The sequence below is a fragment of the Grammomys surdaster genome, unplaced genomic scaffold, assembly GCF_004785775.1.
Source record: "Grammomys surdaster isolate TR1022 unplaced genomic scaffold, NIH_TR_1.0 212, whole genome shotgun sequence".
Classification (NCBI taxonomy): domain Eukaryota; kingdom Metazoa; phylum Chordata; class Mammalia; order Rodentia; family Muridae; genus Grammomys; species Grammomys surdaster.
Genome location: NW_021604657.1, coordinates 135,751 through 160,677, shown reverse-complemented (window position 1 = coordinate 160,677; position 24,927 = coordinate 135,751). Strand labels below are relative to the sequence as shown.

At 47.0% G+C, this 24,927-nt stretch overlaps 1 protein-coding gene across 1 annotated transcript in view; it reads right to left on the bottom strand.

The window, feature by feature from the left end:
* Positions 1-1,904: 1,904 nt before the first annotated feature.
* The window catches only part of Lpin1 (lipin 1), a 62,163-nt gene continuing 39,140 nt past the window's right edge, over positions 1,905-24,927 (bottom strand). The window contains exons 14-21 of the mRNA XM_028772246.1: positions 22,212-22,291; positions 17,068-17,194; positions 15,684-15,832; positions 14,927-15,013; positions 12,220-12,372; positions 9,288-9,402; positions 8,160-8,263; positions 1,905-4,543 (exon numbers count right to left, since the gene is read on the bottom strand). Of these exons, the coding sequence (XP_028628079.1) occupies positions 4,384-4,543; positions 8,160-8,263; positions 9,288-9,402; positions 12,220-12,372; positions 14,927-15,013; positions 15,684-15,832; positions 17,068-17,194; positions 22,212-22,291 (975 nt within the window). The 3' untranslated portion in view covers positions 1,905-4,383. The remainder of the gene's footprint in view (positions 4,544-8,159; positions 8,264-9,287; positions 9,403-12,219; positions 12,373-14,926; positions 15,014-15,683; positions 15,833-17,067; positions 17,195-22,211; positions 22,292-24,927) is intronic.

Below are 24,927 nucleotides of genomic sequence, written 5' to 3'. Positions count from 1 at the left end.
CCAAATAAGCCACAGTGGCACATACCTGCAATCCCAACACTTGAGGGGAGGATCAGGCAATAATGATAATTTAAAGTCATCCTTGGCTATAGTGTTCCAGGCTATCCTCATGAGACCCTTTCAGAGAAACTGATGCTGCAAAGATAGCTCAGTGGATAAAGCACTTGTCATACAAGTGAGAGGGCCAGCATTCAAATTCCAAGAAGCCACACAAAATCCCAACTCAAAAAGCAGAAACGGAATCCCCATGCAAGCTGACTAGAAAAAGGAAAACTCCCAGAGGCCTGTCACCTCTCGTAGTTCATGGAAATGGACACAGTGCTGTTCACAATCCAGGAACATGATAGAAAACACAGAGGGACAAAGTCAGTTGGGTGAATGGGGGTACAGGCCTCAGCTCTGATGTTGGGACCACAGGCCTGCTGAAGAGTGTTTAGTCCCAGAACTTGTTTCAAACTGGGCCTCTTTAACCTTCCTCTATGACAATTCCATTCCAGGAGTGCACAGGGGTCATATGTTATCTTTCATGAAAGCTGTCCCGGAGCTGATGACCAAGACCAATACCCCCCACCCCCACCCCCCATATTTCTTGGCTTCTGATGCAAAATGGGAATCTGTTACTCTTTGAAATCAGATCAAGCTCTTCAAATAAATGCCCAGGTAAACAAAGCTCATCTCTGGGGTAAAGTCTAAGCATCCAAAAATCATTCTGTCTGCATGGGGATGTGAGCTGCAGAGACACAGGAGAGCCTCGGGTACCACCATGGAGTTGTCCAAAGGACAAAGAGAACACATATAAATGAGTAGCCTACAGACAAGTTTATCCTGTTTTTTCTTCCAGACAAAAGAGCCTTAGACACTGCAGTCAGGTAGCATAGATCTATGGAGATGTCCAAGGGTTTCTTCTGCTTTGTAATGTGTTGCATCTACAGATACCCAAGGACTTGTTGGAATTTGGACTCCTGTCTTTACTCAGCAGTGCCTTTAAGCATTTAAAGATGATACTCTTCCATCCCCTCCGTAATCACTAAGGCCAACGCAGCAATCTGTAGGAAGCCTCCGGCCATTAATAGGATATGATCAACCTCAGCTCAAACTCATCAAGGGCTTTGATAGATTTCTTCAAAATGAAAAACCAAGGACAAAAGAGTGGGGCATGGCTATGAGGTGAAGACACCCCACATGGCAAACAGGACCTGTGAGACACTGTGTACTGAACCTTCTTCTGTGCCTCCGGGCTGGCTCCTAACAGTCTTTCCAAGCCAGGAAGGGACCAACATATTTCAAACAGGTCTCTCAACTTGACGATCCAATGTGGGTTGTGCCAGGATCACATGCGCTCTCTTTAATGGAAAGGACACATCCTGTCTCTCCTATTTGTCTCAGGGATAAAAGGGGTTGGTATGATACCTGAATGAACTCAAACAACAGAAAAAGTATTGATTCCCACAGTGAAGGGTTTATAACCATAAGGATTCTTTTTGTGTGTGTTCCCAGGCCATTTGTGTGCAGATCCTTGATGGACGTGCATGCAATTGTACGCCCGTGCATGTATAAGCCAGGACCTCAAGTTTGCTCCTCCTCGGGTTCAGTCTGCCATGTTTATCGAGACAAGGGTCTCTCACTGAGACCTGGGAAATTATGGATTCTTCTAGGCCATCTGTCCAGCCAGCACCAAGGATCACTGCTCTAACAAGCGCATACTGTGTCATTTAGCTTCATACATGGATGCTGGAGACAGAACTTGGATACACATGCTTACATGGCAAGCACTCTTACTGCCTGAGCCATCTCCCTAGCCTACATGAAGGGTTTTTTTTTCTTCAAGTAAATGATGACGTATGATATATAAGAAGCCAGAAAAAAAAAAAAGAGCACCTGAAGAATGATTTAAAGTTCATAGGCCTGATTTTCAGAAGTCTTTCATCCATCTTGTTTATTACAGACATTTCTAGCTCTGCATCAAGCACAACACAATGAAATATTACATTGATTTTTTTCATCATCGCACCGGCATTTGCAAACACACAGCCAATGTTGCAAATAAAATATACTGAAGTAGTGATCCAAACCTGAAATCCAAAGGGGAAGTTATCTGTGACGACAGAAGCCTGTCTCTGTAATGTGCCAGGTGTGTTCTCCTTCATCATCTGTGATCACCATTTGAGGACATGTCACTATGGAGCGAGTCATTCATTTCCATGAACAACCTTGAAATGTATGGTACCCATATAGTATCCTGGGGCCCTTGGGTTTTAGTGCATATGCAGATAAGCAACTTGAGAGAACCTGGGGGCAGCTCTCACTTGGATCTCACAGGGAGCCTCACAGCAGGTGTCTGCATCCACTACCTGGACAGGGCTCCCCAAGAATTTCACAGAAATCTGAGTGGGGTATCGTGGAAGGTGTGCTCTGTTTCAGGGTAGAGTGCCGGGGAAATTTAAGGTATATCAAAACTAGGTCCCCAAGCCAGGTGGGAGGACTGCTGTATGCCTGAGATGGTACACTGCAGACCAGCCTTGGTTACAGAGAGACCCTGGCGTAAGTCCTAGCATGCTGTCAGAAAGCCACCTGGACAGCAGGCTGCAGAGGGCACTTGAAAAGAGATGCCAAAGCTTCCCCTGGGCATGAGGGAGACGGCCACAAACCTCTGCAGGCCGATGAGCTCACACAGAGTCCACAGCAATCAAAATACACGCAAAATCACCCTGGTGGCAGGAGGATTACCACGGCCTCTGAAGGTCACTAGAGAACAAGCCAGGAGCTCCCTACTGCAGAACTATGCTTAATGACTTTCATGACTCCCAGAAGGGAGCCACACACTCAGGTTGGAGTTTCTCCATCAGTGGGCGCCCACAGAAGTTGCCTTTCATTAGCCACTCCTGTGAACTGTGTGGACCACATCCGACCTTAACAGAGCCCAATGACACAACAGCAGTGACTCGAGGTTTTCTTTCACAGAAAGAGTAACAGTCCATTCTACTGCTTTTTTCCTTTTTTAATTCTTCTTTCTATCTTTCTCCTTTTTTATCCTTTTTTTTCTCTTTTTCTTTTTTTTTTTCCTGTCTCCTCTGACTCTAACAATGAAATTTAAATAGAAAGGTCTTTCAGTCTCTGGAGTAAACCACCCTTTAAAAAAATAATACGTTTGAAGTAAAGCAGTATCTTTTACCAAAATACTTTTTTCATTTTTCACATTGTTCTCTGAGACAATTCACAGCTACCCTCCATCAGCTTAAAACATTGCTCAAAGTATTTTTTTTCATGACCTTAGACTGCATGGAAAAAATAAACTAAGAAAAAATTAATGATTCAGAGATTCCAGAAGATCAGAGTGTGACATCCACAGAATAAGGCTCTTTGGATTGTCTAGCACACTTAACTTTTAATGCATTCATGACAGCTGTAAGCCTAAGGATCTGGCTAGGATGCTCGAAACAGCAGCCCAGTCACAGTAAAGTAATAAATAATATCTGCAAAGAAAATAATTTAACTTCTGGAAACTGTTTTTCTTAAAAAACAACCAGTTTCTTTAGAGGCATCATTCCCGTCTGGCGTAAATGCTGCTCAAGTCCACATTAGTGGCGGTTCCTTGCTGGATAGCAGGACACAGAAGGTGCTGAGACGCCACGGTCGGATGCTGCCTCAGGGACTACCATTGTAATGTAAGGCATTTGCAGTTACAGAGAGCTAGACAGTGCACGCTAAGTAAATGCCTGCTGCAGATGCGTTAAGGCATAAATAGCCCAGCCTTGAGCTATGAGGAATGGGGAGAGATGCAGCTGCGTCACAGGCCACCTTTAACCAAAGCAATTAAAGAGCTTATCACCTAAAGTGAGACTAAGTGGGCAATACTGCAAGGGAACGTCTAAAAAGTCAAAGCCAAGGCCACCGCTGAGACTCAGCGAGGCCCATGTTCCCTTCACTTAGACTCAGCCATCCCTATGTACGGAAGGTGGCATGGATGTCACTGTCATGGAAATGTGCCCCGTATGCTACCAATCACTATGCACATCAGAGTTCCACGGGGCGGGGGCACAGTGATGCTGAGACAGCTCTCAGGTGGCCTGCCCACCTCTGCTAAGGGGTCATCGCCCATATTGCACATTAACTAATTGCTGGAACAGACTGGACTGGCGGGTGCAGCATTACGTGTGCTAAACCCAGACAGAGGGCTGCTCTGCACACTGCTAGTGCACCCAATCCTCTTGCAGCCTACAGGATGAGATGCAGCCTCTATCTGCCCTCCATGCTTAGAAGTGTCACCCTGGGGCGAGCGAGCGAGTCTAGGGAGAAATGCTTCTCTCTTAGGCAGATGGCCACATATCAGCCTTCCCAGCAGCTCCAGGGTCCCCACAACCTATCCTTTAATGCTCAGTCGCATCAAGCTGAGGCTGAATGTACGTCCTGGTTTTCAAAGGGTGGCAGTGGCTCTCTCCAAAAGGTGAAGTTACTGAAAGTGTCTGAACAGGGGAAGTCGCAGGAATGGCTTCTCTTTAGCAATGGGAAGACGTGGTCAACCACTTCGCAGAGCCGCACATACCTGGAAGGTAGAAAGCACAGTGGGGTCACTGCCCACGGAGACAAACCTGATACAGGAAGGGCAATGCCAGACTCTGGGCTGCACTTCAGGCTGGGGAAGAGTATACTACCCCAACCCCAGGGAGCAGTCAGCTACTCTGCCTGACGAGAGCCAGTCTAGCCTTAGGAAGTCACTGGAAGTGAGAAGGGGGGACAGGGTATGCCAAGCCTGACTTCATGAAGAACAGGCAGGCTAAGCAGAGGTACAAGGGATGGACAGAGAGAGACCAGCACAGACAGGGGCATCTGCCTGCTACAGAGGCCATGTGCAGGGTGTGGGGGGCAGGACCCACAGACAACTCACATCTCTGAAGCAGCAGAGATGACTATAGTCACAATAGAAAGGTACAGAGCCTTGTTCTTATCAAAGTGCAAACCTGGCATCAATTCTGCCCTGATCCTGTGAGATCTCCGGCAGAGAGAGGCCTGGATGTCTCCACACCCTGACTTCCTCTACCATGAAGGAAGGAAAATGAAAACTGTGCCACTTGCTTAGCATCAGAAACAGAATAACATACCCAGTGATCCAGCTGCATCTACTGGGGACTACTCATTCCACAGTGGATCACTTACACTTTAGGAAAGAGTGCCTGGCCATGGGTCAGCAGGCCTGAAGCCTCCTCCAGCCTTACTTGCTGTGTGACTCTGGGAAAGTATCTTGCCCTCCCTGAGCTTCAACCCCTTCATCCTCACAGTGAGTTGGGCTGGACCACATAGGGGTTTCCAGCACTCCCTTCTCAGGGCATCTCCTCTGTCCCAGGAAGATGCTGCCCAGCCATAGCCTGTACTGCAGAAGGAGAGCAGCTACGTGGGTCAGCCTGGGAGACCTCCAAGCTCCTCCGCACCGGGATCCGGACACACCCAGCCCTTTCCTACACAGCCTACTTCTGTTGGACAGTCTCTGGGCCCCTCTCCACTCATGCTGAGAACCAAAAGGGGCTTTCGAAGTCCAAACTTCAGGAATTAGCATATTCTGAGGCATGAAATGACTTATTCAGTAAGGCTGTGTGTGTGTTTAACAAAGAGCCTCCAAGAGACTTGTGAGAAACAGTGTACTCCACAAAGTAGGGAAGCCTCCCTTAATAACGCACCAAGAATTATGTCTTTCCTGGAGATTAAAACAAACACACTTTTAAAATACCTCCTGACTTGAAGGACTATTAGCCTGAAGTTTGTGGCTATGGGGGTGGGCGGCTCCCCACAGGGAGCTGTCCCCTGTCAGGCTGTGGAAGGTACCAGAACCAAGCTGGTGAGGCTCATGTTCCCTGGCAGCAGGGCCTGCTCAATCTGGGTGGCCCATTCTAGCCTCCAGGCATGGGGCTCCCTGAAGCGAGGACTGCACATTCCCCGACTAGAATGGGAGAAAACCCTGAGCTCAGTGCTCCACCCGGTGGGGTGTCACTTACAAGTGTTCCAGTTCATCTAGGCTCCGAGGGAGAACACCTGCTTGGCTAGGACCCATCACATTGAAGGGCCCACAAGAGAACTCAGCCAGTAAAGAAGTACTTGTGCTCAGCGACCAGTTCCCAGGAACCCACATAAAGTGGGGAGCAGAAAATGGTCTCCACAGAGAGTCATCTGACTTCCACATGTACATTATAGCATGTGCATGTACTTGCCTGTGCACGCGCGCACACGCACACACACACACACACACATTAGTAGCAGCAGCAGTAGTAGTAGTAAAAGAAAAGGTCATGCCAAGTTCTGGGCCTTGGTATACATGTTTCCTGAAGATGGGGAGAGGGTTATCTCAGAGAACTGTCTCATCACCAGGCCAGGGGAAAGGCCCCGGCTGACCTACTACAGGATAGAAGGGTGTGGGCTCCATCTCCTCTCCCCACATCTAGAGAGCTGCTTGAGGGCCTGACCAGGAAGCCAGTGCTCCCTCACATCTGGAACTGCTCTAGTCAAGCTGGACTCTAGTCTAGCTGTTAAAAAAAAAACCCTCTTCAAAGTGAGAAACTACCCTGGTGGTCTCTCTCAGAAATCCAGGCTGGCCAGGAACATACTACACATCCTACAGTTAGTCTCAAACCTGCAGCAATCCCCCTGCCTCTGCTTTCCCATGGTGCTGGGATCACAGGTGTGAGTTGTAACCATGCACAGCTCAAAAAAATCATGAGAGGTGCTTGCAAACACCAGGAGGAATCTTTCATCCAACTCCCCAGATCCAACTTTCCAGCTTACAACAGTGTTGAGATCACTCAAGCCAGAGGCTGTTTTCTAGTTTGGTACAGATCAAACTAAAAGACACACAGCCTCTGCAGTGGATAAGGCAGAGTGGCAGGTCCTGCTGTGATAGTTTGTATATGCCCACCCCAGAGAGAGCACTATTAGGAGGTGCGGCCTTGTTGGAGTAGATGTGTCACTGTGAGCTTTAAGACCGTCACCCTAGCTGCCTGGAAGTCTGCAAGCAGCCTTCAGATGAAGATGTAGAACTCTCAGCTCCTCCTGCACCATGTCTGCCTGGATGCTGCCATGTTCCCGTTTTGATGATAATGAACTGAACGTCTGAACCTGTAAGCCAGCCCCAATTAAATGTTGTCCTTTTAAGAGTTGCCTTGCTCATGGTGTCTGTTCACAGCAGTAGAACCCTCACTAGGACACCTGCCTAGGCTGAAGCACCTAGTAGGATTAACACGTGAGAACACCATATGAGATGAGGTAGAGCCAAGAGTGATGCTACATGGACCACAATGCCGTCAGTCAGGTGGAGACATGTAATCCCAATATTAGGGAGACTGAAGCAGGATTGCAAAGTTCAAGGCCAGCCTGGATTCCACAGCAAGATCCTGTCTCAAACAAAGCAATGCAAACAATAGCAAGCCAGGAGCTGAGGAGGTCACCTCTACAGTACAGTGCCAGCCTAGCAAGCTTAAGGGCCTGGTCTCCATCCCCAGTACTGTGGGAAAGAAAGTAGAGCCTCCCATGGTCCACTTGGGTTACATTTCCAATTGACATCCTAACTTGGGCAACTGAAGGTCTAGCTTCTGAACTCATTCTATTCTATTCTGCATATGACTCTAGCCTCTAGTTTAAGTGTTACATCCTGAGGGATCTCACTTCTTTCTAACTGTCCAAAAGCTAAGCAGGAGAATAAAGATGTGGAGTTGGACTCTATTTTTTTAGAGGAATTAAAGATTAAAACAGGGCCAGGAGAGATGGCTCAGTTGATTAACTGCCTTCCTTGAATGCATGAGGACCCAAGATTCTCAACATCCACATAAAAAGCCTGGTACCATTCATGCCTGCAACCCAGTGCTGGGGCATTGGAGACAGGAAAGTCCCAGAAGCTCACAGGTCACTCAGGCTAGCCAAGTGGGTGAGCCCCAAGTTCAGTGAGAAACCCTGTCTCCAAAAAATAAGAGCCTTAGGGAAAACACCTGGCATGGACCTCTGGCTGCCATAGATATGAACACATACACATGTGTGTATTGCATACATGTGTCCACACACATACATACACAAAGATCAAAACAAAGGCAGCAATGGCTGCAAGGGTCTGCAATAGACGTTGGTGCCTGTGTTGGGACAGTGGTAGAGGGCCTGGTTCCAGGGAAGCAGATAATACTCACGAGCTGATGTTGGTCTTGGCATGCTCCTGCACCAGTTCACCCTTGGGGTTGACAGTGAAGATCCTATTCAGGGACACTCCCACTTGCTTGTACGAATACACATCCTGTGTTTAAAAGAGGGGATGTAATATGTCAGGGGGAGTGGAGAGTTCACTGTACAAACAAGCACACGCCATCTTTCGCCAAATGCTGTAGTATCCAAGTTTTACTAGTCAGCATTGCACTTTGGAGGGATGGGGACACATCAGCTGGCTTTTCTACCTGGGCCTTAGTTCCTTCAGTCAGGACCTGAGCTAACCTCCCACGTCCCCTGCCAGGGTGGCTGGCTGGCATTCCTTGGGCTTATTTTCTAACCTGTTTTCCCTGTTTTCTCATTTCATAATAATCTGCCACTGGGTTTTTTTTGTTTTTTTTGTTTTTTGTTTTTTGGGTTTTTTTTTTGGTTTTTCGAGACAGGGTTTCTCTATGTAGTCCTGGCTGTTCTGGAACTCACTCTGTAGACCAGGCTGGCCTCGAACTCAGAAATCCGCCTGCCTCTGCCTCCCAAGTGCTGGGATTAAAGGCGTGCGCCACCACTGCCCGGCTGCCACTGGTTTTAAAGGTAGAATTTTCCAGCCGAGTAGTTACAACCCAGCTATATTCTATAGAATACAGAACCTTCTAGCAAGTGTGGGTCACATACTCAACATCTGCGAACATTTCTGCCACCCATGAGTCTGTTGCAGGCTTCAAACTGAACCTTCCAGAAAGCTTGGGTCACTCACACCATCTCCACACATTTCTTTCAGCCAGGGAAATCTCACTGCATGCTTCTGGCTGGAGGTGCTGGACCCAACCCTGCGGTCAGGCAGGGCTGGCATGGCAGTCCCATCATGGTGGACCCAGAACCTGCAGTGCCCTTGATTTACTAATTTAACAAGTAATGTGAAATTGCAAGTGGTGGCCCAGGGCACCAACTTCAAAGTCACTGGCCAACCTTCATAGAAGACCAGAGGCCATGTGTGACAGGATTTAATCACTTTGCCTTAGCATGAGGCTCACATCACATGGCCTAGGGACCAGACCTTTGTGGAAACTGCTGGCACCAAGGGCAGTGTCTGTGGCTCCATTGACCCCTCGGGTACTTACAGCAGGCCGGTTCCCAAAAGCAGCATAGAAGGGTTCTGTGTTTGGGAAAAACAGGTTTTTGATGTCTGTCAAACACTGGACTTTGAACTTTTCTGGCTTCTTTTCAATCACTTCTCTATTAAAACAAACAAACAAATAAGTGGTCAGCATGAGAGAACTTAAGCCTTGTTTGCAGTGACGTGGTCTGAAAGCCAGCAAAGTTGCTTACTGGGTAAGGATGCTTGCGCCAAACCTGACTTCCTGAGTGTATTGCCCAGAATCCACATGGTAGAAGAGAACTGCTTTCTGCATGTTGTCCTCTGACCTCCACACACACTGTTACAGCATGTGCATATATACATACACACACACACACACATATATACAAACACACAAAATAAAGAATTAATTTAAAATTTAAAACTAGCTTTCAATGTACAAACTATAAAGTTGGCCCAGGCAGAAAAACAACTCAGAATGAACCTCATTCTCAGTGCAAGAAAAATGCAAAGGACCAGCCATGGTCAAGGTGTAACCTCAAAATCAAAAGTTTGTGTTAGCATGGGCCACATTCACCAGTGAAGACCCAGGCAAAGTTCCAGGGACATCTGTAATATAAAGAGAGGCAGGCAATGTGGGGAAGCAGGTCATTACAGAACAGAGGAATGTCCTCTGCAAGAGCAGCAAGTGCTTCCAACTGCTGAGCCATCACTCTAGCCCCATAATAAAAACTCTTACAGCAAGAATAGAAAAAAAATGTTTTCAAAAACTGACTTCAAAAAGCTGATCATGGTAGCAAACACCTGTAATCCCAGAACTAGGAAGCTAGAGGCTTGGAGATAGCCAAAAATTCAGGGGTTAGTATGGTCTACATACTGAGTCCCAGGCCAAAATAGGGCTACATGGTGAGACGCTACCATAGGGACCTCTGCAAACATCCTATGGTGGTAAAACAATGGTCTCCGGAACCATTGCCATTCAGTACTGGGCTTCTGATATTAGCCAGAGAATAACAGAAGAAAAGGTAAATAAAGGCTATAAAAATTAGGATTTTTAGGGGGTCATTATTTATGCAGAAATGATCCTTATGTATTTATTTGATGAACTGATTTGTGTATACACACATGCAAGCATACATTCATATCACATAGAGACTATAAGACAACTTACAGGAATCAGTTTTTTCCCACCACATGGGTACCACGAATCAGATCTAGCTCAGCAGGCTTGGCAGCAAGCACCCTTACACAGACTCATCTCACAGGTCCCAGTAATACAGTCTGGGGGTGAGTTATCAAAATAAGAAGTTAAGAAGATTATTAAAAGTTAAAAAACAAACACAAAGCAATACATAAAAATCAGTGGATGTTTATGCATCAGAAACAGGTAAGAAATATAATCACATAAATAGTGTTTTTAACTAAATTTGTAAACACCAAGAATCTAGAAATTATATAACAAAGATACGGTCCACCTTCTTGGCTAAAATTATAAAAACTCATTGAAACATAATAGGGCAGAAAATCTTAAACAGGCTAGATTCTTGAATTGAATGATTATATTATATTGAGCTATTACTTCTCTCTAAACTAGTTTCTAGATTTATTGCATTTTTAGTCAAAGTATAACAGACCTTTGGATGCTGTAATGGAAAAGCCACACAGCAGAGCAGGGATCTGACATACCTGGATGCTCCTGAGAGTGGGAAGGAAACACTGGGCTATGACAGTGGTAAGAGAAGCCAGCTCTGAAGTGAGAGTGTATGCATGCATGCACATCTGTGTGGGCACATTAGGACGTGTGGAGGCTAGAGATTGGCCTCAGGGGTCGTTCATTGGGTGCTATCTACCTTTTGTATTCTTCAGACAAGGTTTCTCACTGACAAGGCTGACTGACTAGTGAGGCCCAGGGATCAGCAGCCTCTGCAAACATACCCATCTTTTCTTTTACATGGAGATGCAATATTATGACAGCATCTCTTACATCCTATGGACTTTTTGCTGGAGCTCACAGCCAGAGTTAATGATATACCTTGAGGTCACTTAAGACTTAAGTGAGACACATCCTACTGTGTGCTCAGCCTGTTTGTTTGATCTGCTTTTAAGAGAACAATGTAGTAGCTATCTTACTTGCATGTACTCTGTTTTTTATAACCTAAGTTAATGTATAGCTGTAATCTTAATTTATGTACACTTCCGTGCCTCTGAACCAGAGTAACAAGTATGTATTTGTATGTTACAACAATAATTTCCCCAAAACAGCAAAAACAGGGGTTGGAAGCCATTTTATCCACCATAAATGTTGATCACATCATTTGGATATTGCTTAATAAGCAACGATAGTTGTAATCTGGGTCAGTCACAGTCAGCTGGAGCCAGTGACTTAATCCCTTGTTAAAGTCTGTTAAACATTTCTATAAAGTATCCCTCAGTCCTTCCTCGAGTGCTGCTTTCTGTGAATGCAGACAATGAAGACAGAGCAGAACCCCTTGGTTAGAATCAGATGCATACACATACACAAACAGGGAGAGAGTCACAAGTCTGGCAGGCACAGACCCAGACACAGGACTGACAGGCAAGAGGACAAAGACAACAGGGAAAAGAAAGTGGAAAATTCAAATCTGGGATCGTTCTTGATTAGATGACACCAAGGTGAATGATTTCTTTCATTAATGAGAGACTAACTCATTGTTGGTGACTCTGAGTTTATTATTTAATGCATTCAAAGTGACTGCATCTTGGTGCCTTGTGAGAAGAATCTTCAATGATTTAATATATACACATGGCTTCTTGGGCTCAAACCCTCCTTCACACTTGCAAGGCAAGAACACTTACCAGCTGAGTCATGTGTTCAGACCAATACGCTACTCATTCTGCTAAACTCATGACGGGGAAGAGGAAGAACAAGGCTGGCCAGCAAGTCAGTGTATGAGGGTTGGCTGGCTGAGTAGTACCTGTGCAAGGCGGAGAAGAGGCTGCTTGGGCTGAGCAGAAGAGGCCCCTGTGGCAGCACTGTGCCCCTCTCGTTGACCCAATGCAGATAGCCCCTCGTCATGTCTGCCATCCCAATGGCACGTGCCGAACAATAGAGAAACTTGTAGCCATTCCTGAAAGATACAAGGTGGATACCCTGAATAGCATTAGGGATAAAACCTTTTGCTCTGTCTGACTTATGAAGAAAGGCCTAGTTGCAAGTGGCCTATATGTGAAAGCTTCTTGCTACATCACAAACTAGTTCTCCAAATCCAAGCTAGAGTAGCACTCCTGACAATAAGCCACCATTCACTTGTTCTGCAAACCAGACCACACCGTGCTTCCACAGACAGACAGTGTTTGCAGAACCCTTGGTAAGCACAAGGATGGCGTGACGTTCCTGGGCGTGGGATGGAGCAGTAAGACTCATCCACCACTGAGAAGGGCAATACCATAGATTGTTCAGCCCAAGTCTCTATAATCTGAGGCTTTCCCTATCACTCCTCGCTGCATGCCCCCAGCCCTGTATACAGCCCAAGATGGCCAGAGATACCCATGGAGCTCAGCCTGGCACTGCCCTCAAAGAGAACAGAGGGCAATCCTTGAAGGCTGTCTATCCTCTGACCTCCACAATAAGGCTGTGGAATCTCTCTCTCTCCCTCTCCCTCTCCCTCTCTCTCTCTCTCTCTCTCTCTCTGTCTCTCTCTGTCTCTCTCTGTCTCTCTCTCTCTCTCTGTCTCTCTCTCTCTCTCTCTCTCTCACCCGTGCGCGCACACACACACACACACACACACACACACCACAGGATTAAAAAGTTTTAAATCCTACAATTAGCCCATAGTTTTAAATGATTTACCACTACCAAATTTCCCAAGACAAGCATTTAGACTGGGGTCTTGCGGTGGTCTGGATGAAAATGTCCTCCATAGGCACATAGAGAGTGGCACTATATAAGGTGTGGCCTTGCTGGAGGAAGTGTGCCACTGTGAGGGTGGGCTTTGAGGTCTCAGAAGCTTAAGCTAGACCTAGTATGGCATTTGTTTCTGCTGCCTGCAAATCAAGATGTACAATTCTCAGCTCCTTCTTTAGCACCATGTCTGCCTACATGTTGCCACATGTTTCCCACTATGACAGTAATGGACTAAACCTCTAAAACTGTAATTAAATGTTCTCCTGCATACGAGATGCTGTGGTCCTGATGTCTCTTCACAGCAACAGAAACCCTAGGGCAGTCCTCAACACAGCTATCTCGGTTGGACAAGAGAAATGTAAGATACCTAGTGATGTACTTGAGATAAGGACAGCATTCCCAGCTTCCACCTACTGAGTGCCCAGAGGACAGTCATGACTTGAGACAAGGACAGTATCCCCAGCTTCCAACTACTGGGTGCCCAGAGGACAGTCATGACTTGAGACAAGGGCAGCATCCCCAGCTTCCAACTACTGGGTGCCCAGAGGACAGTCATGACTTGAGACAAGGGCAGCATCCCCAGCTTCCAACTACTGGGTGCCCAGAGGACAGTCATGACAAAAATGCCTTAAAGAATGGTCACTCGTGCCTGAAATTCTAGCCCCTGGGAGTCAGACACAGAGAGATTCTGAGTTCCAGGTGGGTCGGGACTACACAGTAATCTCTGCCCCCAAACTAAGTGTTTAGACAGTACTGTATACTCGGTGGAGGGGATGGAGGACCCAAAGCTACTCTCAGTTGAGAAGCACTGTTGTGGAGCGAAGAGATTCTGGTCTCATTTATAATCCCAGAGGGAAAGGCAATCTTATCTGCCACCGTAAGGAAGCAAACTCTACATCAAGGCCGGGCTTAATCATAGCCTGGTCCCCAGGCCCTCTGCAGCCTGGTTACTACCTTCCTGTACAGATTCATTCCTTACCCACCCACCTAAGACTACCATGCACTGACTCCTATCTAAACCGCTCTGCCCATGGCTAGACCCACCCAAGGAGAGCTTCCCTCTGTGAACCTCTGCTCATCCATGAAGATCCAGCTCAAATGCCACCTTGTCACTGAAACCACCTGGGACACCTCCAGCCACTGGGGCCTAGTCACCCCTTCACTATATCCTAAACAGTGTCTACTCAGTGTAATAACCCTCTGCCACCTTGTCCAGGAATTACTTGGTATCCTGGCCCTCCTGGAAAGTTGCTTTCCTTCAGCTATAAACAGATGCAGTTCTCAATGTCACACAAGTGGCAGCAGAGTGCCTCTAAACCACAGGCCAGCCATGGGAGGGTGTGGGCAGGGGGCAGCTTCACCGGGTCATTAAATTCTTACCAGCTTCAACTTCTGGAAGCCAAATGTCATGGTAGCCTCCCCTGAATGTGCATGCTATTTATCCAAACACACATTCTAGATTATAAACAGTGTACATAACGCTGACGGCCTTTGCTGTTACCCAGCTGTGTTCACCAGCCCTCCCCTGGCACTTCCCCCTTCCTTCTCCCAGCCACTTCTGACCTGCCTAAGCTTCCTTTGGGAGCTGGCAGGAGACACTGTGCACACGGAGTTTCTTTCTCGCTGTCCCTTCATTACCTCTCTTTGCAGCGACACACCCACCCACCAACCTCATAAAGTTACTCCATGCTTGGCAGGAGGCATTTTGCATACCTACTGAGGCTTCATACCCTGGTGGTGACAAGATGGGAACAGAGGACAGAGCCGTGTATACTTACTGGCTTACTTTGTGGTACAGCTTTGCAATGCCCTGGTGGGTCCAGTCCTTTCCCAGCGTGGGCAAAATGTGACCAAGAGTATCAGATCTAAACCAAGATGAGGAAAGATAAAAGCAAAAGGTTACTGCAAGGGGAGTGGCTTAGATACACTACTCATGCTTCATAAATAAAATAAAAATAAAAATAAAATAAACCAGTATGACTGAGGGCTGGCAAGATGGCTCAGAGGGTAAAGGTGCTTGCTGCCAAGCCTGGTGGCCTGATCCCAGCCCTCACATGGCAGAAGGACAGAACAAACTGTTGCAAGTGATCCCTGACATCAATGTTCATGTGTGTGTAGGCATGTGCACCCACAAAAATATAAAAACAAAACCAAACAAACAAAAAGAATTAAAAGAAACAATAGTGTGAATAACTGAATGAGATCCATGTTTTTTTTCAATAGAAAGCCCCAGGCTCACAAAATCAAGCAAGGCCACTACAGTACCACTGTGGGGAGCCACAATGCAGAGGACTGAGTTCGCCAAACCCAACTGAAGGGCTGTTAGGCATTCTAGAACAGTATTCTCCAAAACCCACCATGTTGGAGAATGATGTCCAAACAGAAACAAGCCACAGTCCTAGTGGCCGCTGCTGAGACCAAGGTGTTGCCCCATCTGTGCAGTTCCAGCTACACCAGAAACTGTACTCTGAGTCCCACAATGCTCCCCAGAGTAAGATGAAAGCTGGCTGCAGACCTCACCACAGTCAAGCCCACCTTGTGATAGTCCCATCGATATCTGAGATGATGACTTTGTCATCCCAATTCCACAGGTAGATGGTGCCCTCGCAGCGACAGGTGCCCTGGTACTGGGTAGTGACACTGAACACCACATCATTGGGACCATTCTTCAACTTTAAGCTTTTCTGAAAACAAACAAAAAACCATGAACAACTTGTGTGCTTGAACGGGGGTCTAGATCAGGCATCATTTAACTTCCAGCCCATGAGAAGGACACTTTGGCTTTAAACCTAACCTTCCCCCCAGTTCTGCTAAGTTCTCTCTTGCTCTAGTTCTTTCCAGGGCTGGACAACCCAGCCCTCTCTAGCCCCATCTGTGAAACAACCAGCCACTCTTTACAAAACATTCTGCTACTAATGTAATGCTGACTTGATCCAGTACTTAGAGAGTGAGTGCAGAGTTAAGTGACAGCCTCCCAGACTTCTCCTAAGTTACACCATTACCTAGGAAATGTAAAGTGCCTTGATGGAAGGACACAAACGTAAGCCGGGCAAAACTGTCTCCCTCAAAAGCATGTTCTTGCTGACTATCATAATGACACATATTGGAAAAAGAGGCCTTTTAAATCCATAAAAAAATGTAGACTGGGCCCAAGCACATCATACCAAATTCAGAAAACAAGACTCAAGACCTTTGGTCAGTCTTGAATCTTTGCTGGTATACTGCTGTGGAGACACAGCCGCTGGCTGCACAGACACACAGGTTAACTCTAAGTGTCCCCCAGGGCCCTGCACGTGGCTAAACAAGGAATCTTTGCCCATTTAAATATCATCCTATCAAAGCCTGCTCCCCTAAATTCTTACACAAGACTTTATTTACTGAAAAGCGGCTCACTGGATAGTCACAATTTGAAATAAGTTATGGGTGGGAAGGGCCTCATTAAAACACACGCACACATACACACACACACACACACACAGGGAGGGAGGGGGAACCCTTTGCTTCCTAAAATTCCCCAAATCCCCTCACACTTTCCTGACTTCCATCAGTTTTATAGATGCGTTTGGGTTAACAAGCATCTCTCTCAAAGCAAAAACACTCAGGAGAGACATTACAAAGGCTCTCAGGCACTGATAACGAGTATAAATGGGCTCAGTCAAAGCTGTCTCCTCCTTCTAGGTCAGAAAAAGAGCAAGTCAGAATGCAAAGTCACGTCAGAGTCCACCTGAACAGATACAAAGTCAGGATGGAAACACAGGGTACTGAAGTGGGGTGTGAGGCCACCAGCGGGCATGCTGGCATAGGATGCTAGGGAGGGCTAAGTGGGAGCACAAAGTAGAAGGAACCCCCAGACCTGAAACAAAGCCCTAAAACTCTATCTGACCATGACCTGAGGACCAGAAACACAGCTGAGACTCACCAGCTGCTCCGATGTGAGCCGCAGGGTCTTTTTGTAGCTGACGTTGGACAAGAGAGAGAGGTGGCTTGAGCTTGACGGCTTGGCAGCTGCATGCTCTTCATCACTGGAGGATGACTCATGCTTTACTCTGGAACACATGGTGATGTAATTAGGAACTGCATCTGGGTAACCATTAAAAATGCATTAGGCCCGAATCAATGACTTAGTCAATTGGGTCTCTTGGGTGGTCATTTGCCATATGGCTTTAGATTTATCAATGAACTCTCCTTCAATCCCCATTCATACACAGCTTCATTGTTGAGGGGGAGGGAGGGGGCTGCCTCTCCCCATTCACTCCTCAGTTTACGACCTCTCATCACTCACTGTTAACTAGTGTGAGTCCACTGCTGATGGGCAGGACTACATCCATTCTGGCCCAGAAAAGCACAAACACATACACACTCTCCTGCCTTCTTTTCTCTTCCCACAGAAGGCTGAGGGCCAAGCCCTAAAAGTCCAAATGTCTACAGTCCAAACACCATCGATACCCTCATATCCAATTCCAAACAATTAGGGCTTAAGAAGAGTTACTAGTTCACCCTGCCCCTCCAAGACTCCTAAGAAATCACTGTGAACCAAGAGCTGTGCCAGCACAGAATCCACAGACCAAAGCACCAGCTCTTCTGCTGTCTCCTCCTCCAGGCTGGGGTGGGGAGTCAGAGAAATCTCAGGCCCAGTGTCTTTAAGTGCCTTGTAGAAAGCAGGTCAGTAAATTAGTTGCTCCCTGAGCTCAATTTTACGGCTTCATCTCCAACCTAATAGTGTCTGTTCTGCCTCCCAAGTCTTAGCCCCATGCAAAGTGCCTAATGGGCTTGGACAGAATGGAAAAAATCCCTACCCAAAGCAGGCAGGTATCTGATGGTCCTAGTCAGGGTTTCTATTGCAGTGAGAAAACACCATGACCAAAAGCAAATAGGGAGGAAAGGGTTTCTTTCAGCTTATAACTGTCTGGTCACACACTCCATCACTAATGGAAGTCGGGGCAGGAACTGGAGGCAGGAGCTGAAGCAGAGACCACAGAGGAGTGCTGCTTGCTAGCTTGCTCTTCATGGCTTGTTCAACCTGCTTTCTTGTTCAACAACCTAGGAACACCTACCCAGGAATCAACGGCACTGCCTGTGGTGAGATGGGCATCACCACAGCAATCATTACATAAGACAGTATCTTACAGACTTGCCTATAGCCCAATCTAGTGGAGTCTTTTTTTTTCCAATTTTTTTTTCCAATTAAGATTTCCTCTTCCCAGATATGCTTAGGATTGGGTCAAGCTGACAAAAATAAATATATCAACAAGCACACCAACTCTCTCATCCCTTTATACAAAGTAACAGACAATCAGATCTCCTTCTTTACCTCAAGAAGTGCTTCCTCTCCTTCCAACATCCTCGCAGCTCATCCCTGCTCTGTCCCCTCACCTGCCTTATGGCCACCTGATAGCCTCCCATACAAAACTCCACGCCATGTGTACCCATCAGGAACTGATTCAAACAGCCTCATGTTACCCAGTACCAAGGAGTCATTAAGGGGAACACTCACACAGCACCCCACATCTGTGTGGAGGCTTAGCTCTGTATGGAGCAAGATATTGAAAAACAAACAAACAAACAAAACAAACAAACAGATAATAGCCTGGTGATTCCTGCTCTCCACGGGCTTTTGCCTAAAACGTCAATCACAGCACACCCACCAGGAATGGAGAAGTAGTCTTCACAACCCCAAAGCATGTAAATAAGTTCTGGGATCAGTGATGATGCTAAAGGAGACAGGCCATGTATAGGCTGCAATTTCTGGTTGATCTGAGACAGACCTGAGCTTGGTTCCAGTTGAAGTACAGACAGCAGCTGTGATCTGAAAACCCAAGGTTACTAGGCCAAGGAAACACACGCTGCACTACTTAAGATAAATTAATTATAATTTATAATTAGTCCTGTCTTTCATCCTGTTACCCTCACCCTAATGTCCAAAACACATTCAATTCCACCCCTCCAAACCTCAGGATGCAGCAGGTAACAGTGTGCCAGACAGACACCAGAGGACCTCAGTCAGCTCTCCCATAAAACGGCATGCTCAACCAAAGTCCCTTCCCGTACCAATATCTGCAGATTCCATATAGAACACCCAGGGCAGACACGGTCCTGAAGCCTGAGCCACATGACATACTCCAGACAAAGGCATCCTTGTCAAGGGGGGTGAGGCTGAAGGGCCCTCTCCGAAGAGGAAAACTTTGGTGCTCTAACCAGACTAGAGGGAAGTGAGATCTGAATGTAACTGCAACTCTTAGTAACAACAGATTGATGTGTGCCTCTGTGGGGGGAGGGGGAGATGAGTGTGCAAGTTGGAATAGCTGTGATTTCCATCTGCCGCTTAGGAAAAGAACGGCCCACTAAATTCATGTGGCGTGCCATGTTGAAGGAACATAGGGAGGGAAACACAGACTCCAAACCAAAACGGGAGCTGTACAGTTGGCTGCTGGCAGCTTTCCGATGGGCACGCGGACAGCGGTTGGAGGCTGCCACCTTCCAGACTTAACCACTCTGAGTGGAACAGGCTGTTCCTAGGCAGAGCCTTCTCCACATCCCTCTTGAAGTGTCTCATTAAATGTCACTTGCTTTAAGGTGGCTGCAAACGGCAACAAAGGGGCCCTAAGTCATTTGAAAAAATCTGTATTCGGATGAGGAACTGTGAACAACATTTAAGTTAGGGCTTGTCACAGAACACATTTTTCAAATGGCATTTTAATTATTTGTATGGTGACAAGCTGTTTGTTCAATTATGGAACTTTGGGGACTGTTCTGTCAGTCAAGTCTGTCAATTAGAAAAACATTCCAATGCCAATTTTTTTAAAAGCATCCACGTGACTCTGATAAGAGTGGAAGTCAGGAATGCCACCATAGAGGAAGGGAGTCACATCCCTCAGGGGAGCTTCCACACATTTCAGAATCTCTGTTCCATTATGCACGAGCCAGTTCATAATTTCTCCGGTTTGATAGTGTAATTCAGAACGGTGCAGAGTGGGGCTGCTTTTATGCAACAGGAAAGACACCTCTCCACAGTTCAGTTCAGACAGGAAGAAAACCCATCACAGCACATATAAACTCCAAGAGCTGCGCTCCTTAAGTGTCCTGCTATCCCTCCACTGTCAGCCTGCCCCCACGTCCCTGAGTTCCTCCACAGCCAGAGATAGAAAGGATGGAAGTGGTGAAAAAAACAGTGCTGGCACCTGGCACCGTGTCCTCTGTGTCCCTGCCCATGCTTCTTAACAGCTCACTGGGTCCCAGGCCCCATCTCCTCCAGCTCTAGGCCTGGCCTGCAGCAGCAGTGCAAGTTTGGAAGACACTTAGCACGTGGCCCATGCAGTACAACTTAAAATAGTTTAAAATACTCAGTTTAGGGTTGCCACATGTCCTTAGGTGACTAGTCTGGCCTGGTTGGCCTGTGCACTCTCATCATTTTGTCACAGGCTCACTTCGAACATTCCATGAGGTTGACTGGGAAAAGGAGATGTCAGGGTGCCTCACTCCGAGTCACAGATGGTGATACAGAGAGGAGTCTTGATGAATCAAAGGCCACAGAGAGGCAGCCTGACACGGCCCTTGTCCCTAAGCCCTGCTCTGAGCCACTCTGGCCTTTAGATACCAGAGACATAGACAGAACTCTTGACCAGAATGCCAGGAAGACACTGCTGAGGCTCACACTGCTGGGCGTCTCATCCATCCCAGGCCTGGGCACAGGAGAGCGCAGAGCAGCAGGGTAAGGACAAAGTGCCACCACCTGGGCACCAGGAGCAAACCTATAGGGTCTCCTGCCTAGAAACAGCCCGTCTATGCAGGACGTAGTTTACCACCAGTCTTCAGGTCTTCTCCACCAGCCCAGTCCAGGCCCAAACTAGCCTTCTCCATGGAGAATAAGAAAGCAGACCCTTTCTTGTCAATGGAACAAGTTTCTACCAACAGAGAATTCTAGAAATATATTAGTTTAAGGTACAGAGTCGTGGCCTGGATCCAGAGGACATGAAACCTAAGCCGGCTTTGCCTGCAACTGAACAGGCACATGACACAGGGACGCCCTCATCAGATCAGGAAGATTCCATGTTCTCAACACGAGCCAACTGTAATGGGGCCTGGCTTTGGCCTCCACGGCACAAAAATTATGAAGTTGTGGATGGGACCCTCAGTGACTCTGTCCACAGGTTCTAGCTGCTGAGTAAGAAATGCAGTCTCTGCTTCCCTAGGAACAGGAAGGCTGCAATGGTCAGGTATCAGGATGTCGGTGTGATACTATCCCATGTCAACCTCACTTCCACCATCAGCATCAGCTCGGATGAAAGACATCGCCCTCAGAGTCAGGGCACCTCAAGTTCTATAGAGACTGCCCTGAAGACAGAACAACAGATGCGGGCTGGTGTGTCAAAAGCCAACCAGGGGCTGAAGGGATGCCTCCATGGAGTAAAGCGTTTGCTGTGCCAGCATGAGGGCCTGAGTGGGGATCACCAGCACCCACTTAAAATCCGGACTCAGCAGCTCAGATCTATGATCCCATTGCTGAGGCTGGGGGGTGTGGAGACAGGTCTCAGCAGCCAGGCAGTCTAGCCAAAACAGCCAGGCCTGAGTCCTGTGAGAGATCTTGCCTCAGAAAACAGGTGGAAAGCGACAGAGGAAGACATTCTTTAAATGACAGAGCTGTGGCCAGGAGCTAGGGAACATGAAACCTAAGCCAGCTTCCCCCGTAAATGAACCACCACACGGGAAGTCATCAGCAAATAAGGAAGAGCAAATAAGGAGCTCTGACCTCCACACATGCACTCTCAGGCAAGTGCACTTGCATGTGTGCACAAATGCACACAGAGAAACACACATACACACACACACACACACCACATCCTAGCTAAGTATCTCTGTGAAGACTCACATTTACCTTGAAGCTCAACTCTCTGGGAAGCTGCCTATCCTGGAGCAACGAGAACGACCATCTAAATAAACCACTACCAGTCTCCATCACCTATTGACTCCAGAGGAACCCAGGCCTAGGATGTGAGCCACTGGCTGTCCGCATCAGAATCTGGTGGCATTGTTCCCAGAAGGACACTCCCCCCACCCTCCATATACCTGGTGGCCAGGCTGAGCTGTGCAGGCTGCTCTCCAGTATTGTGGCCCTTCCCAGTCAGGCCCTGCTCAGGCTTGCTTTCCTAGAGAACAAGAAAAGAGGCCATCACAGATGGAGGAAAGAGAAAGGACTCTCCAAAAGCTCGGGTCCCACCAAAGGGCTCCATAAGGCCCAGGACAAGACGAGGAAGGCACACATCCAGGGTGGGGACCCACACACAGGAGGCTCTGACAGGGTGTTTGTTTTGGCAGCTCCTCATTACTTCTTTGTCTAGAAATATCGTAAGATTAAGCTGAGAAACATTTTTGACAGAAATGAGTCTGTTATCCATAAGTGTTCCTGGCACCTGACCAAATGCCATCATCCCTGTCACAGAGGCTCATGGATTTATCAGGGCTGCCTGGATTGCTGAGCATTTTCACAGTATTTTCTTCTAATTGCCAATAGAAATGTTCAAAAATATTTGCACACCATTTTTTTCTTGGGAAAATGAGAACACATTTCTCTCTTCCAGTGCAGTGTAATCCTAAAGGGAAATGGTCCTTGGATATACAGGAGAGAGCCTGATGTGTCTATGAAAATCCTGGGCCCAGGCCCATCCCTGGCTTGTGTTTGTGAACCACAGGGCAAACCAGCTGACTCTTCTGGCCTCACTTCCTCAACCTCTCAAACAGTGATGGAGTAGCTGGCACAGTGGCTGCTGATGCATCAAACAGAAAGCCTGACACACCCCAGGGAGGAAGCGGGGAGGGAACAGGACAGGGCCAGGGAGCTACCACTGAGTCAGAGGAGGCCAGAGAACATGTCAACGACAAAGGAAACAGTGAAAACACCTTTATGTGTGTCCTTAGGTCAGGAGACAGGTTAATTACTTCCACTGTCATGTTTTAATAAAGCAAGCAAGTTGGGCTGGGCATGGTGGCTCTTGCTTAAAATCTCGGCACTGGGGAAGCTGAGACGGAAAGATCGCTGCAAGTCTGAGGTAAGTGGAGCTCTAGACAGAGACTGTCTCAAGATGGGTGGACAGAAACCAAGCTAATAGTGAATATTTTAAAGTATGAGTACTGGAAACTAGTTTAAAATATTCTTGCAGCTGGTTGGGAGGCTGGCTGGCTGGTTGGTTGGCTGCAGGGGTCTTGTTATATATAAGTCCTGGCTAGCCTGACACTCACTATGTAGCGTGGACTGGACTGCTACCTGTGGCAATTTTCCTGCCTCTGCTTCTTGAGTATTACAGTTACAGGCATGCAATGCCATGCCCAGCTTTACTTTGTTAGGTTTTGTTTCTCTCTGGTTCTTCGGTTTTTGGCATTTCCTTTTCTTTTGTTTTGTCTTGGTTTGGTTTTGAGATGGGACCTCACTATGTGGCCTTGGCTGACCTAAAACCCACTAAACCACTGTAGTAGACCAGGCTGGCCTTGAACTCCTAGAGATCCACCTACCTCTGACTCCTGAGTACTGGGATTAAAGGCATGCACCACCATGCCCACCTGTTGTTTGCTTTTATAAGTATAAAAGCAAAGGACATAACCAGTTATTTATTAGCAACTGAATGATTTTAGGTAAGTGTCTTGGCCTCCACAGTTAAGAACTTCTCATTAGGCTAATTCAGAAATAATTTCCATTCTTTAGAGAAACATTTAATTCCATAAATACCCCTTACTTCACTGGAATTCCCCTTAATTCTAACCATTGAGACTCTAGGAGACCTATAAATAAGAAGTGTTTGAAGTGCACCTCTTCCTGATATTCTAGAACATTCTACCCTCTGGTAAGAACACTAGAAAGCCCTTTATGTTTTAGGGTTGGCATTCAGGATGGCATTCAGTTTGTACTGATTTGCTCAAACCCTTGGAGATATGCAGCAGGTGGCAATATGCAGATGCCCTAGCAGCACATCAAAGAACAACTGGATCTGCATACAGCTCTCCAGGGCACCTTCTCTCTTTAAACTCACAGAATCAATGAGTTCAGTGATGTTTCTGGTAGTGTTTACATAACCTTCTGGAAGAAATCATTGCTCAATAAACACATACCAAACCCCTATACCAGCTCCACAGGAGGTTTCTATCTTCCTAGAATTTAAGATGTGAAGGAGGTGAGAAATGTTAGTCAAATAGCCTCGTCAGTAAATGTATGCTTATAAATTCTGACAAAATTTGGGAGGGAGAAGGTCATAGCCTACAAAAGCAGCAACAGCAAGCTGGGTTAATCTGGCACAAAAAGAAAAGAGTTGAGTTGCTGGTTAATTAAGAGGGATCAAAGGAATCCTGACAGCACTAGGCAGAGTAAATAGCATGTGCAAAGGCCCAGGGGTAGCGTCGATTTTGATCATAAATGCTAAAGGATAGAAGGAAGGTGAAGACAGGCTAGCAAGGGAGGTCAGAGCTAGAACACACAAGTACTTTAGGATGATAAGGACCTTGGCCATCACTGTAGGAGCCCTGGGAAGCCACTAAAAAGGTTGAATCAGGGACTAAAGAGATGGCTCAATAGAAAGAGCACTTGTTTCACAAGCAAGAGGGTCTCTATCAGTTCTCAGCACCTGTGAAAAAGCAGGACCAGGCTAGACATGCCCGTCACTCCAAATCTGTGGCAGGTGGAGGCTGAGCTCCAGGCTCAGTAGGAGACACAGTCTCAAGGAAATGAGGACAAAAGGAACAGAGCAAGACACCCAGTGCCTTCCTCAAACACACATCAGACATACACACACACACA